The sequence below is a fragment of the Rana temporaria genome, chromosome 5 (genome assembly GCF_905171775.1).
Source record: "Rana temporaria chromosome 5, aRanTem1.1, whole genome shotgun sequence".
Taxonomy (NCBI): Eukaryota; Metazoa; Chordata; class Amphibia; order Anura; family Ranidae; genus Rana; species Rana temporaria.
Window position 1 is genome coordinate 358,800,164 of NC_053493.1, and position 14,704 is coordinate 358,814,867.

The window sequence follows — 14,704 nt, forward strand, 5'->3', positions numbered from 1 at the left end:
ATCAAAAGCCACTCTTTGGGGAACAATCATCTGGCCTTTTAATTGATCACAGAGACCAAAACTTTTACCTGTGTTGTTTGCATTGGAAGCGGGAAGGGTAATAGTTCTGACAATATGACAAGTCCAGAGAGGAAACCTTCGGGTATTTTTAAGACAGAGAAGAGAACGTCTTTGAGCATCAACGACCAAGTGTTATTAGCCAGGGTTTCCTCAGAGATAGTCATCTGCTCATTTACACCTTGGGTAAAAGTCAGAAGGATGTCTATGATATCGCTTTGGATCTTCTGCTCTTCGCCATCCAACCTTCCAGAAAGAGGTATGGAGCAGAGGAGCATGTGCAGGGTGACCAATGTGGATGGAACTCGCATGTCCTTAAACTCAAAAGAGCCACCTCTTAATAGCTCAGTCAGCATTGTCTTGAGGAGAGACAGGGTGCAGCGGGCCACGGAGATCGTGATTGCCCTGTACAAAGTGGTCCCAAGGTTCACATGGAGTCTCCACGGTTGGATGAGGATGCTATTCATTTTCTGCAAGATGCGAATGAAAGTGTCCATTCCCTCGGCTGAGAAAAGCTGAATGACTGCAAGATTCCACTTAAGATCCTTTTGCTGTCCTGAAGAATACAGGTTAGTATTAGTATATTAATACTGGTGGAAATACCAATATTATAATAAAACGGACTTGTAATATTTTTAAGTACTGCCCGCAAAATTTGACAACTTTTTAAAATATATAGACTTTAATTTATATAATTCTATAAATTTGACCATGCTAACCCTTTATATCAAGTTGTCTTATTCTATTCAAAGATCCATAGGCAGGTCACAGCTGTAACAAAAAAGTGGTATAGAGACTGGGGATGTAAACGGTTTGTGCAGTACCATCGTGTAGTAGTGCGACTATACTTCCCTGAATTGGAGAGACTACCTGCAAAGTGGCCCAGATGTGCTGCAGAGTAATCTGCCTGGAAACTTTCTTTGTTTACAATGGAGGAAGAAAGTATCCATATCCATTGGTTTCCCACCATCAAGACACTTGTAATTGTGTCCTGGTAAGTAAGCAGGGACAGGAAAAGGGGACATAAGAGACAGATTGCTGAACCCAGGGGCTGCCTGCATGCAACTGTGAGGGTCAGAGAACCCAAGGCAAGGTAAGGGGGGGGGGGGGGGGGTTAGAAGATGGACAACACAGGGGTTGCCTGTGACTGCATGCAGGCCAATGATCTCTGATCTACGCATTACATACTACCGACATTTGTCCTCTGCAGACTTCATTAATACTGACCTCAGGCCCAGGGTAGATAAAAATCAATAATTTAAAAAAAAAAAGTTTTTGATTTTTTATTAAAATTTTAATAAAATGCTTTTGGAATGAAAAAAAAAAAAAAAAAAAAAAAAGATAAATACCTATTTAGGATGCATTGATAATTTAGTTTATTCAGCATGAAATGGAGCTTAGTTATGTAGCATGAGGCTGTATATTCTGAAATATTTACATGTTTGGTAAACTAATTGAATTAATCCAAGCTCTGCAAGCCGAGATAACATGCACTGCATTGATGCATTCACACAATTTCACAGTAACTATGAGATAAACTAAAGTTCAGGAATATTCCTTCATCCCATTGTTTTACAAATCAATGTACACTACAAACTTTATGATTGAATCGGTTCTGATTAAGGATGAGCTCTGGCGTGTTCGCATAGAACACGTGCAGAGCCCGCCAGGAAGTGTGCACGGCGCTGTGCTAATCACAGCCAGGGAGACATTGTCCCGATGCTCGGCTGCAGGGATCGTGAAATGTCTCCCTGCCTGTTATTAGCGCAGCGCCGTGCACACTTCCAGGCGGGCTCTGCACGTGATCTATGCGAACTTGCCAGAGCTCATCCTTAGTTCTGATATCGCTAGTTTTACTAACCTGACAGTTTTTTATTTTACATAGAATCTTTAAATATTTGCAAACAAAATTAAAGTGGATGTAAACAAAAAAAAATGTTTTGTTGTCACAATGTACAGCATAAGATTTCCGTTTATCTGTGCCCAGTCTTGCCACAAAGAGTTAATCCAGCTCTGAGCAATCCTCTTATTTTTTTCAGTGAGATAAACGGACAAACAGGAGAAAACCCTTGCTGTGAGTGACAGGTTATTTACATATCTCATGCACTAGCCTGAGAAAGGCATTTAATTCCCACCCCTTTTCTGAAGTCATGTGGTTACTTTTCTGGATTTTGACTGGATGTTAGTGATCATAGCAGAATTTAGTGTAAGGAATAAACAGGAGAAAATGCATGTTGAGAAGGGGAGTGTAGAGGGTGGCGGAGAGTCTACTGACATCACGACTCCACCCACCGAGCTCCAGACAACAGATCCACCCAAAGAATCTGCAGTTTTTCAGTTCTTATAACAGACAGAGGGGAGATATTTGACAGGTAAGGATACATGCAGGATGCATCTATAGCCTTATAGATCAGCACTATGGCAGTAGTTTATAAATGATGAGAGTGGGTTTACATCCACTTAAAGTATTCCTAGCTACCAGCAAGAATAAGTCCTTACATTTAAAGAGCACCTGTCATTACAGATCCATCATGGCAACGCCTGTTAGCGGACATCCACTCTACTGCTGCTGCCACCACATCCCTCACCTTGTTGTATCACTGCCGCATCACCAGCCATCCCATTAAAGTCAATTGGATTGTCAGTGAGTCAACAGCTGGTCAGGTCAGAGGAGGAGCCCCTTGCGGGACAGATGGACAGTTGCTCTTTAAAAATTATGATTTAAAAATAAGAGTTGATTTAACCACTTCCGGACCGCCGCACGCCGATATACGTCAGCACTTCGGAGAAGGATATCTTCGTTATGGCAGCAGCTAGCTGCCATAACCCAGGCATCCTCCTCTTCAGCGGGCAGTCCGGTATCCGATAACAGTGGTCTCTGCGGCAGATTCGTCACATCACTTTTAAATCAGTGGTGGGAGTGGGCCCCCGCCACTTACAGGAGCCGTTGGCAGCCACAGAGGCGATCAGGTCTTCTCTGCTGCTTGATATGGAGATGAGTGAGGGTAACATGGCCCCCACCCATCTCCATACCATCGCAGGGCGGAAGCGCCGTCAAAACGTCACTTCCGTCCATAGCTCTTAAAAAGGGACATTTGTTTTCTTAATTTTTTTTTTTATTGTATTTTAGTGTAAATATGAGATCTGAGGTATTTTTGACCCCAGATCTAATATTTAAGAGGTCATGTCGTGCTTTTTTTTCTATTACAAGGGATGTTTACATTCCTTGTAATAGGAATAAAAGTGACTTTTTTTTTTAAAGAACAGTGTAAAAAAAAAAAACATGTAACCACGCTGAGCTTGCGTGCAGAAGCGAACACATACGCAAGTATAAAAATGGTGTTCAAATTTTAGGGTGTAATTACCATTTGGTGTGCTATGATTAGCCTTGTCCCTGCTACACTACCAATGAAAAGTTGCTGTGGTTGGCGTGAACCCGGGCTGCATTTTAAAAATCTGGTCACCTTATAGGTCGAGCAATGTAATATTTTTAAGTTTACATGCATACTCTACCATTATCAGTGAGAATTATTATTAATTCTCTCTCTCTAGAACCGCTTTTCCAAAATAAGCAACGTTCACTTCTTATACCCAGATCCCATAAAAGGTTTATTTTCTGGTCTGTAATTCTTGTTTGACTATTGCTACCGATCTTTTCATCCATTTCTACAGACTAATATTACATATCCTGAAAATATTCAACTATATTGGTGACAGAGTAGCGTTCACATTTACAGGTTTTGTACATACCCACAACAGCAGCTGGTGGGCAAGCTACATGACCAAGAATCCTAAGAGCAGTCAGCAGTCCTGCACCCTCCAGGGACATTAAATGGTCAATATTCTAGTGGAACAAATAAGAACACACATAATATGAACAGGAACATCTTAGTTCTGCATAAAAAAAAAACAAGTGGAGTATCTGAAGCTTTGTTTGGACATAATATATACACCAGAAGAGTGTAAGGCATTCTAGCAGATTTAGATACACTAACAAATTGAAGCTCAACTTCAGCCAACTCTTTATAAGCAGTTACAGCAAACTGCTTTGTTCCTCTTGGGGTAAAGGTTTTACATGAACAACAACTGATCATTGTAAGCATCCCCGACAGTGATCAATAGTTTTACTTAGAGGTCGATCGATATGGGTTTTTCTCTGGCCGATGCCGATATTTCGAAATCAGGCCGGCTGATGGCCGATATAAAAGATGCCGATTTTTTGTGGCACTGATTGGCAGGTGGCACTGGCAGACACTAACAGGTGGCACTGGCAACTGGTTGGCACTGATTTGCAGGTGCCACTTCTTGGCACTGGCAGGTGGTACTGGATGGTGGCACTGGTATAGACACCCCAACCTCAGTACAGACACCCTCAGTTACAGACCCCCCAGTAGTACACCCCCCCTTAGTGCAGACAACCCCACCTCAGTGCAGACACAAGCCCCCCCTCAGTGTGCAACTCCCAGTCCCCCTTACAGACCTCGGACAGCCTTGTGCGTGTCCCTCGAGCGCGGGCTCCTCCTCCTCTGTGGGTGTAAACAGAGAGGAGGGCCACCGCCGGGTGTACCAAGATGGCCGCGGCTCCGGAGCTAGGCCAAAGCCGTGGCCTGTCCTAATGCTATGGCCGTGGCGGCAATTCGTGGCCGATTTGAAAGGGGCGACACGTTCGGATCACGGATCAACAATGATCCATTGAACCACTAGCGGGCAGGTGAAATATCGGCCTAATATGGATAAAAATCGGCCGATGCTGATTTCGCCAAAATGGCCGAATATCGGTCGACCTCTAGTTTTACTCAACTTTGTAACTGCTACATCTACAGGACAGCTTGTTCTCTTGAAAAACTACTAACTTTCTGGTCAGATTACTAGGTGAAAATCAAAGAAAGAAAGCCTAAAAGAGAAAATGAATGCAGCCATCACAAGAACTGGTAAGCTGCAATATGATAAATGTTTGCTTTTGGGTTTAATACCACTTTAACCCCTGACAGAAAAAAAAAAAATGTAACTTACCTGTTTAATATAATCAATTAGACTGGGGATACAATTTATCTCAAATCGAACGGTTTTCAATGGCTCTAACCATTTACCAAGCTCTATAAAAAGAAAGAAAAACACGTTATACAAAATAGATATATTTCAGTAACCAATAACTGGATATTAACATGTACACTTGAGTATTACCACCAATCCAAATAATATCAAGTTAATTTTTTTCTACATTTTATGTACCTTTTCTGAAGCTTATCCAACCCAGTCCCACGCCAAAAAGTCAACCGCGGCTTCGCTGTGTTGGCAGGTGCACAGGACACATCCGACAACGGAAGCCCCATAGTAACTCTAAAGCCTTGTACACACGATCAGATTTCCATCGGACAAATCCGTGGAATTTAGCGTGAAGGGCGTTGACAGTGAACTTGGTATGCATACAGACGGCAGAAGTTTTTCAGCCAACATACACAAAACGACATGGTTTTTCAGCTCTTTAGCGCCACCCTTTGGGCAACTTCTGCTAATGTTGTGCTATGGTTAGCATTGTTATGGAGCATGCGTGTTTGTACTTGGGATTTTATTCCGACGTACTTGGGTTTCAGACACATTTGTCGTCGGACAGTTGTAAAGCATGCTACAAAACAATTGTCCGATGGAGCATACAATCGCATTTTCCGACAAAACCTCGCCATCACACATTTGTCGGAAAATCTGATCGTGTGTGTATAGGCCTTAAGGGTGACGTCACTCCCCATTCATTTTACAGCCGTTGTTGACCAGCTTCAGAAAAAAGGTATGTATACAAATTTTAAAATAAGAATTTGTGCAATGGTGCCATCTTCTGGAATGTATACAGAGTTTCTCAGGAGATTTGCAAAACATCAAAAAGAAACGCAAAGCACTAACTGGAGCGAATTAAGCAGCACTTACCTTGCAGCTTGGCATTGTTCTCATCTGCCTTACACAATTTGAGCAGAGATGCAGAGTGCTCCTCCAACATCTGAACATCATTTGAGGTTTGCACCACCAGCAACACAAGCAGACAGGCATAGCTATAGGCCACAGATTTCTTCGATTTTGCATCACTGAAAATAATATTCACATGTTGTAACAATTAGAATTCAGTAAGTGGTGTGTAATATTACAGGTGTTAGTACTAAACAGCTGCTCCACACAAAACTGACTTTTTGGCAAAGCAAGGAATAAGCCCACTCCCCACAGGAGAAAAAAAAAAAAAATCACCCAAATACATCACAAGTCTTGCTTGGATTTTTTGCAGATGGTCAACATCAGTCAGAGTTTTTCTATACATTTGTAAGTGAATCCATTAGTGGATATTAGGGTTGTCCCGATACCGATACTAGTATCGTTACCGATACCAAGTATTTGAGGTATCGGCGCAAATACCGCCGATGCCTAAATAGAATACTCAAGCCCCCCCACCCCTGTCGCTACACCGCATCCCGCCGGCCGCCTGGTTAATACGAGCGGGGAACATTACGCTTTCATTTGAATAGCTGTAATGTTCCCGCCGCGCATAGACACTCCCCCTTGCTCGGGTGATCTGTCCAATCCCGAGCAAGGGGGAGTGTCTATATGCAGCGCGGCGCCAATCATTACAGCTATTCAAATGAAAGCGTAATGTTCCCCGCCCGTATTAGCGGCGCGGCAGCATGCAGGTAAGGGGGGGGACATGGCTGCTTATGGGGGGACATGGCGGCATCTGTGGGGGGACATGGCGGCATCTGTGGGGGGGGGACATGGCGGCATCTGTGGGGGGGGACATGGCTGCATTTGGGGACACATTTAAAAAAAAGTATCGGCGAGTACTTGAAAAAAAGTATCGGTACTTGTACTCGGTCATAAAAAAGTGGTATCGGGACAACCCTAGTGGATATAGTCTCATGGAACATACCCCAAGCCACCAAGCTTGATAAGCTTACATCAATAGTCAAGCTTGGTCTACAACAGCAATACTAGAGGTGTAATAAGGTGTCCCCACCAAGAACTTGGACGAAAGTAAGGACCCAGCATGACAGTAAACCATGTCTCACTCCTATCACACACAAAAAAAAAAAAAACACACCTCTTACTGACAAAGTGGATAACCCTCCAATCTCATATAAAGCTGAACTAAAAATAATCTAACTGGAAAGACAGCCACATGTACAGCATTTCCTCTTAACATTTGTCTGTCTTTTCGGTTTAGTTAACCAGACGGGTTCCTTTCAAGAATTTCTTGCATGCAGAAAACAGAACTAGGCATGACTGGTCGCTAGAATTGGGGGGTTATAAGGAATCCAGTGTCCATGCTGTTCTGTAAACCTTGGGGCTCTATTGTGTACAGATGCACAAAAATGTGTAGCTTTCAAAAACTGGGTAGAAAAACAAAAGTAAAGAAATGAACATCAGCTCTGAACACTACTTAGTAATGCTACATATACAGAAAAACATGTTCAGTTCCACGTTTTGTCCTTGCTGATGGTCATCAAAATCAGAATTTGATAGAAGGAAAATAGATTACCCAAGTGCTTCCTTTGAGCAGAACTCCATTAAAGTTATGAGACATTGTAGATTCTTGTCCAGGCTGAAGACATGGGCCACAGCAGACCTGCCTACAGGGTTGAAGCTTATCAAGTAAAGGTTGTGAAGGATCCCCAGCAAACCAGCATGATCGGCTTCCTCTGCTCCTGTACAATGCTGGAAATGGTTGAAGAGTTCTGAGATGTACTGCAAAGCCTGGGTAGCATGCAGGAGCCACAAGGAACAGGAGTCATCACTGTTCCCCTCCGTCTGCACATTGTCCTCCTGGTCTTGCTCAGACACCTGGCAGAGGGCTCTGGCAACCAGGTTTGTTGCTTCATTCTCAAACAACAGAAACAAGAGTCCCTTCTGCGTCTGTGCCAGAAACCGCAATATCTCTCTTACAGTTTGAACAATTGCAGGATGAGAGCTTGTCCCTGGAAGAGACAGAAGCACCGTTGCAGATTCCAAGAACTGGTGACTGTGCAGGAACCTGGAAAAATAATAAAAAAAGAAATTTCATTCAAAACCATAAAATGAACAACACCACAAGTCTGTGCAGCGGAGTTGGCCCTTAAGGAAAATCTCAGTTCCCCTTTTCCGCAGTGATAAGCCGATTTTTCACACATTTATTTTAGATCGAGTACCTACCTCCCACCATTGTGCTATCCCAATCATACAAACAGGCTGGAGAGAACAAGGCGAGTACACCAAAGCCTGTAAACAATATCGAGCCTTGGAAAGAATGCATCTGGGACTGCACATTATGGCTACACAGGATAAAAAAAAAGTATAGGGTGGAGGGTGGTGAAAAATAGTTAAAAACTGGGCACTTTTACCCCCTTCCCGCCCAGTCACACTTTGAATGACAATTGTGTAGTCATGCAACACTGTTCCCAAATGACATTTTTTTTTAGAGACCGATAAGAGCTCTTCTGGTGGTATTTAATCACCACTGGGTTTTCCATTTTTTGTAAACAAAAAGAATAAAGACCGAAAATTCTGAAAAAAATAAACATTTTTTCTTAGCCTCTGTTATAAAATTCTGCAAAGAAGTAATTTTTCTCCTTCACCGATGAGTAGGGGTGTAACGGATCGTCACCGATCCGTGATCCGAACGGGCGGGCCGGAGCCTAGGCCTAGGAAAGTCCCCGGCTTCGGCCTCCCCGGGGCGTGTCACGCTGTGCACTGGGCTCTAGAAAGCTGAATGGGAATGTTAGCAGTGAAGCACTGGTGTGAGAGGAGGGGGGGGAAAGGGGGAAAAAAAGAGCACAATAGCAATTCACAGGGGTGGATTAAAGAGGAAGCAGGTGAGGCTGTTTGGGACTTAAAGTACAATCTTGATGTTTTTACAGCAAAAAAAAATTATATATATATATATATATATATATATATATATATATATATATATATATATATATATATATATATATATTTTGCTGTAAAAACATCAAGATTGTACTTTAAGTCCCAAACAGCCTCACCTGCTTCCTCTTTAATCCACCCCTGTGAATTGCTATTGTGCTCTTTTTTCGGATCAGCAAAAAAAAAAAAAAAGGGTCCGTTTTTTCATTGGTCCAAAAAAAAAAAAAAATATATTATATATATATATATATTATATATATATATATATATATATATATATATATATATATATATATATATATATATATATATATTTTTTTTTTTGGACCAATGAAAAAACGGACCCTTTTTTTTTTGCTGATCCGAAAATGATCCGATCCGTGACTCCTGATCCGAGGATCGATCCGATCCGTGAGTTTTTTGATCCGTTGCACCCCTACCGATGAGGCTGCACCAATAATCAGAACACTGATGACCAGTGGCCAGATTATCAGTGTAGATGTTTCATGTCACACTTTCCGGTTACCGGCTCTTCTCTCCTCATGCTGTGACAGCGCATCAGGAAAAGAATACCTATAACCAGCAAGCGTGTTTACATTATGATCAGATGTGATTGGATAAGCTGATCGCATGCTAAAGAGCCACTGTGATTGGCCCTTTACCCAGATTTGATCAGCTGTGTCCAAAAAGACTGATTAATGAAAAAGGATCACAAAAAAAAAAAAAAACACTGCTGTCCACACAATTAATTTTTTTTACAAATAAAAGTTAAAACTACAGAAAGGGGTGGAAATGCTAAAATACCTTATTTAGGCCTAGTAATAAAAAGGCAAGTATTATTTCAAACACAATCTTAAAACAGTAGCAAAGTTGTTTTTTTTCACTTGTACCTACAGGTGAGTCTATAACAAGGCTTACCTGTAGGTACGGTGAAAATCTCCTAAACGTACATCGTGGCAGCTGGTGACGTGATTGGTGCATCCGCAATGTGCTCTGAAGGGAGGGCACATCGAAGAGTGTGCCATCTCTTCAGAGCACTGTGCTGCAATCATGACTCCCGTATGCATGTGTGGGAGTGATCTCATCGTAGCCCAGCCATTCAAAAGGCAGAAGAATGAATCCGGAAAGAAGACCAGGTGAAGATGAAAGCCACATCAGCGATGACAGCTCACTTCTGTAGGGTTCCGCTTTACAGGTAAGTTTGTCAAAACATGCGGTGCAAACTAGCACATTATGATATTAGCCCACAAAGGGACATTTTTTTATTTTCCTTACAAGAGAGACTTTACTACCTTTTAAACGGGTACCTGGTTTTAACCCTCTCCTTCCCCGCAGCCTTCTGGAACATGTCACATGTCCCAGAAAACTGCAGGTCCAATTAGATGGCGAAGGTTGGTTCATGGATTTGCAATGAGCAGCCGACTAAAGCCGCAAGCAGTCACAGCTGGCTGCTCACACTTCATATGCCGGCGCCTGCACGCGAAGCCTGGTGAAGAAACTGGCCAGGGGAGGACAACGCAGGATCCTGGGACAAAGGAGTGTATGTATTAAAAGTCAGCAGCTACAGTTTTGTAGCTCCTGACTTTTTCTAAATATGACTGAAGCACCTTTTTAAAAGGATAATGTATATAAAAAAAAGATTGCCACAAAAAAATTCTGCACACTAGGGAACACAAGCAAAAAGACTCATAGAAGTCGATGGTTTTAAATGCCAGTTTCTAGATTGGAATAGCCTCTTGCCAGCCAAATAAATCATAATAAGAGATTCATAATCTTAATTTCAGGACCTAAGAACCCACCAGCACAACCTTCAACTACAGCAAGAAAAACCTGGGTCACATTGCCGTCGGCTTATTTCTTAACATACATCATGTTGCCTGTTTTGCATCAATATTGTCGGTGTTACGTTGTTATGGGCAAACAGTTGTATTGGGAGGTATACAATACAGAGAATATTGATTTCTGCAACAAATTTTGAATAGCAATCTAAATATGCAGTTGTGATCTATAAAACACAACAGTTGCTTCTCTGGGAATAAGGATAAGCACTGCACAATGATATCACATCCAGCATTGCAATTATATCAAGACTCCACCTTACCGAAATATGACAGGATAAGGGTCATCCCTTTCAAGAGGTCCAGTGATTCTGGCAGATGTTGGGAAGGACTTTACAGGAGGCTGGATCATAGTGTGTGGCGCTGTTTCTAATACATGAAAAATCTCATTCAGAAGTCCCATCAATCTCTCCAATTCCCCTTCACTAACATTGGTAGATTCCAAGAGATGGTCCATATCCATAGGAACTTCGGCTTCATTATCAAAGTCACGGTTTAGTCTCTCTGCAGCAGAGGCGGTCTGCTGATTTGGCTCTCTGGCGTTTGAAGGAGCCGATTGTGTCGTGTCAGATAACTGAGCTGCCATTCTCTTTACATCAGAAAGAAGTTCATAAAAGTGACATTTTTGTAGCACAGCAGAGCAAGCCGTGAAAACCCTAACAGTCTGGTCCAACAAGATCAACTCCAACAGCCTTTGGTAACCGCTTTTCACTTGCATATCTGAATGGTTCCTTAAAAATGCATCTATGCCTCCAGTTGTACTGATAACGCTGTCCAGGGATTTAAAAGCATTTAATTTTAGAGAAGAGGACACATGTTCTGCAAACAGCAAGTCATACAACTTGTTAATAACATCAGCTTTTATTAGAGACTCTACAGCCTGAGTGCCACATTCTGCCAGGGAGGACACCAACTTTGTGCCAGCTTTCAGCTGTCGCACATTCAAAGCTATTGGCTGCTGCAGAGCCAGCTGCAAATCCAAAGCTTGCATTGCCCAATCAACCAACTGGCTGAGATGGTCCCGTCCTGGTTCTTTAAGCTGCAGAAAGCTCAATCCTTTCACTATGAGGCAGGGTACTTCTTCTAGTGCTGTAACCCACTTTGCCCCCCTGTCATCCTGATACAGATCCAATAATTCCAGTAGCTTTAAAGATGTCTCATTAGCCCCAGAGGTGTCTTTATCAAGGTCCTGATCACGCAGCTTGGCAACTTCATTCTCAAAAGCAGTTCTGTATGGGCAGTTGAAGTACAGGAGAGGGCCCAAATCACGATCATAAGGATCATAAGTCATGGTGGGCACAGTTGCCAAGTCTTCAGGAGTGTAATCTATATCAAAACTGGGATATTTAAACGATTCCAAGTCAGCAATTCCATCTTCATCACTGGAGATCTGTTCATAAACATCATCTCCTGGAAAGAAAGAACAACAACAACGGTGAGGAACAGGTCTAAATAATAAAGCGCAAGAACAAACCATATACCGTTAAACATTTTGAGTATCATTCAAAAATAGATATGCTAGATATGGGAGTTATGTGCATGCTTGCTCAAGGTCAGTCATGCTCAGTACTGAAGCCAAAAAACAGTCAGACAACTAGCATTGTCAAGATAGGTCAATAGTGGCAACCTACATTTTTTTCAGTAGAGGCAGCAAAAAAAACAAGAGGTCTGCAGTGTGACCTCTCAGAATTACTGGTCACATTCACCCTTTCATAGCAGGTTTGAATGCAACTGGTGATTCAGAGATTTTTTTTCTTCTTTTAAAAACACAAGTTTTTCAGTACAACATAGGCAGAAAATACTGTTCATCATAAATAAGTGCATTCCAGGATTACCAGGTAGCCAAAATAAATACATGGGGAGAACTAAAAAAAATGGCAATGACTGGATGAAAAAATGATGTGCCGATTAGAAAGGACGTGTTCCTATGCATCTTAAGGTTTAATTTTTATTTCTGCCTTAATATGTCACAGACAAGGACTGTTGATTCCCAAGTATAAAGGCCCCTTTCACACAGGTGCCTCTGCCTGACAGACTCTGCTTGCTCAGCAGGGGATTGATTCCTGCTGAGCAGGCGGATGACAGGTCTGTCTCCCCCACTATGCATAGCGCAGACGGACCCACTCTCCTCTATGGGGAATCGGGTGAAAACGGACCACCTGTGTTTTCATCCAATCTGCCAGACGACTGGAAAATAGAACCACCATCCGCCTGGATTTTGCAGACAGGATCGGATGTCACCGTTCAATAAGGGAGTGTGCAAGGTCTGAACTGCAGCCAAGCTGGATTAAAAATCTTTCTGACTCCTGAAATAATTACCAATCACCTGCTAATTTTCAAGACAGACAATGCAATAAAGAATTCTTGGGACCAGTTTTTGCTCGGCATTATACACGCACTGGGGCTAGTTGTAAAGGGGCAGTGTGGTGCGTGATTAGAACACATCGCACAGTTTACTACTAAAGGCAGCAGCACAAAAATAGAATGGTGCCGAACAAAATAAAAATGAGCACCAACAGTTTGATGTTCTTGAAAGAATTAGAGACCTAAATATTAACCTCTTTGTACGCCGTTTATGTGATTTTCAAATATATTGGTCTGCTATTATACTGGATACTTGAGAACGTATTTAAAATGTATATGCCATTTCTTGATGCAGATCTGTGTTATGCTATTCTTTTTCTGTGACTATGTTTAATAACCCCCACTTCCTTACAGGAACTGATGTAACATGCATTTCTTTTTGACTGTGTACTATACTTGGAATTTTCCTAAAGTACTTCCTTGTTCATCTAATAAGCGTTTATGCAATAAAAAAAATTAAATTAAGAAGCACCTTCGATTTCCTCCTCATCCTCCTCCTCATCCTCCTCTTCATCAGCAAGGCTGTCTTCTGTTTGAACATCATCGTCGTCATCTTCATCATCTTCAGCATTGAGGTCATCATCATCTTCCTCCTCATCATCATCCTCCTCCCCATCATCCTGAGGATCATCATCCCCTTCTTCATCAGAGTAAGCACCATCAGGGTGGATAGACACTCTGTCAGGAGATATGGGCTCAAAGTAACCTTCTCTTGGTTCTCGCTCAACTTCTTTTTCACCACCTAAAGTCAAAGAAAAATAAGTCGACAATATAATATATATACATGTATACAAATACAGCAACAGTCCACATGAGCACCAATAGCTCTATGGAGACTAACAGAGAAAGCAAAAAAGATTTAACAAATTAGTTTTTTATAAACCTGTTTGCATGATTTGGAAATGTCTCTGTGACAGTGTGAAAAGGGTCTAAGGGATTTGAGGAAGATCACCTATGCTGAACACACAGAAAGAACAACCTTTGCCCCACTCCACCTAAAACAAGAGCCAGTCTGGGGTGAAAAGAACAGTCAAATCTATTGAGCCAGTACCTGCAGCTGGCATTGGCTCGTCGTCATCATCGTCATCAGGTGGGGGAGGACCTGGTGGAGTCCGCGGGCCTCTTGGCTGTGGTCTTGGTGGACTACCATTGTATTGGTCTTCCTTCTCTTCTTCAACTAACAATGGAGAATGAGAACAAAATGAAAGCATCCTAATGTGGAGCCACAGGCATTCAATTTACAATGAAAAAGGAAGGCAATAGGCTTTGATTATATTGGTACCAAAGCTGCAAAACTAACTGGATACATTTCAAATAGGGAGACAAAATCTACCCAACACACACATTTAAAAATGTATGCATGTACAAAAATGGCAATGCAATGACTAATAACATTGCCAAAATAACAAACGTATTGGAAATCTCTGAAAAAGGGAGTGCAGGGTTCAGGTAGAGCAAATAACTGTCTACTCTGAAGGTAAGTATTCCATAGGAAGGTCAAGTTACTTTTGGGGTAACTAATGGAGATTGAGTTAACTGGGCAAAAAATGTTTTACTTTAATGTC

General features: G+C 42.0%; 1 protein-coding gene across 2 annotated transcripts in view; it reads right to left on the reverse strand.

Moving 5' to 3' along the window:
- The window catches only part of VIRMA (vir like m6A methyltransferase associated), a 53,276-nt gene that overhangs the window by 25,193 nt on the left and 13,379 nt on the right, over positions 1–14,704 (reverse strand). For both annotated transcript variants that reach the window (XR_005749540.1, XM_040354678.1), the window contains exons 6-13: positions 14,191–14,316; positions 13,612–13,881; positions 11,039–12,185; positions 7,574–8,065; positions 5,980–6,134; positions 5,071–5,153; positions 3,808–3,901; positions 69–613 (exon numbers count right to left, since the gene is read on the reverse strand). Coding sequence is in view for 1 of the 2 variants with exons in the window: in XM_040354678.1 (XP_040210612.1) it covers positions 69–613; positions 3,808–3,901; positions 5,071–5,153; positions 5,980–6,134; positions 7,574–8,065; positions 11,039–12,185; positions 13,612–13,881; positions 14,191–14,316 (2,912 nt within the window). In the remaining variant the exon portion in view is untranslated. The remainder of the gene's footprint in view (positions 1–68; positions 614–3,807; positions 3,902–5,070; positions 5,154–5,979; positions 6,135–7,573; positions 8,066–11,038; positions 12,186–13,611; positions 13,882–14,190; positions 14,317–14,704) is intronic.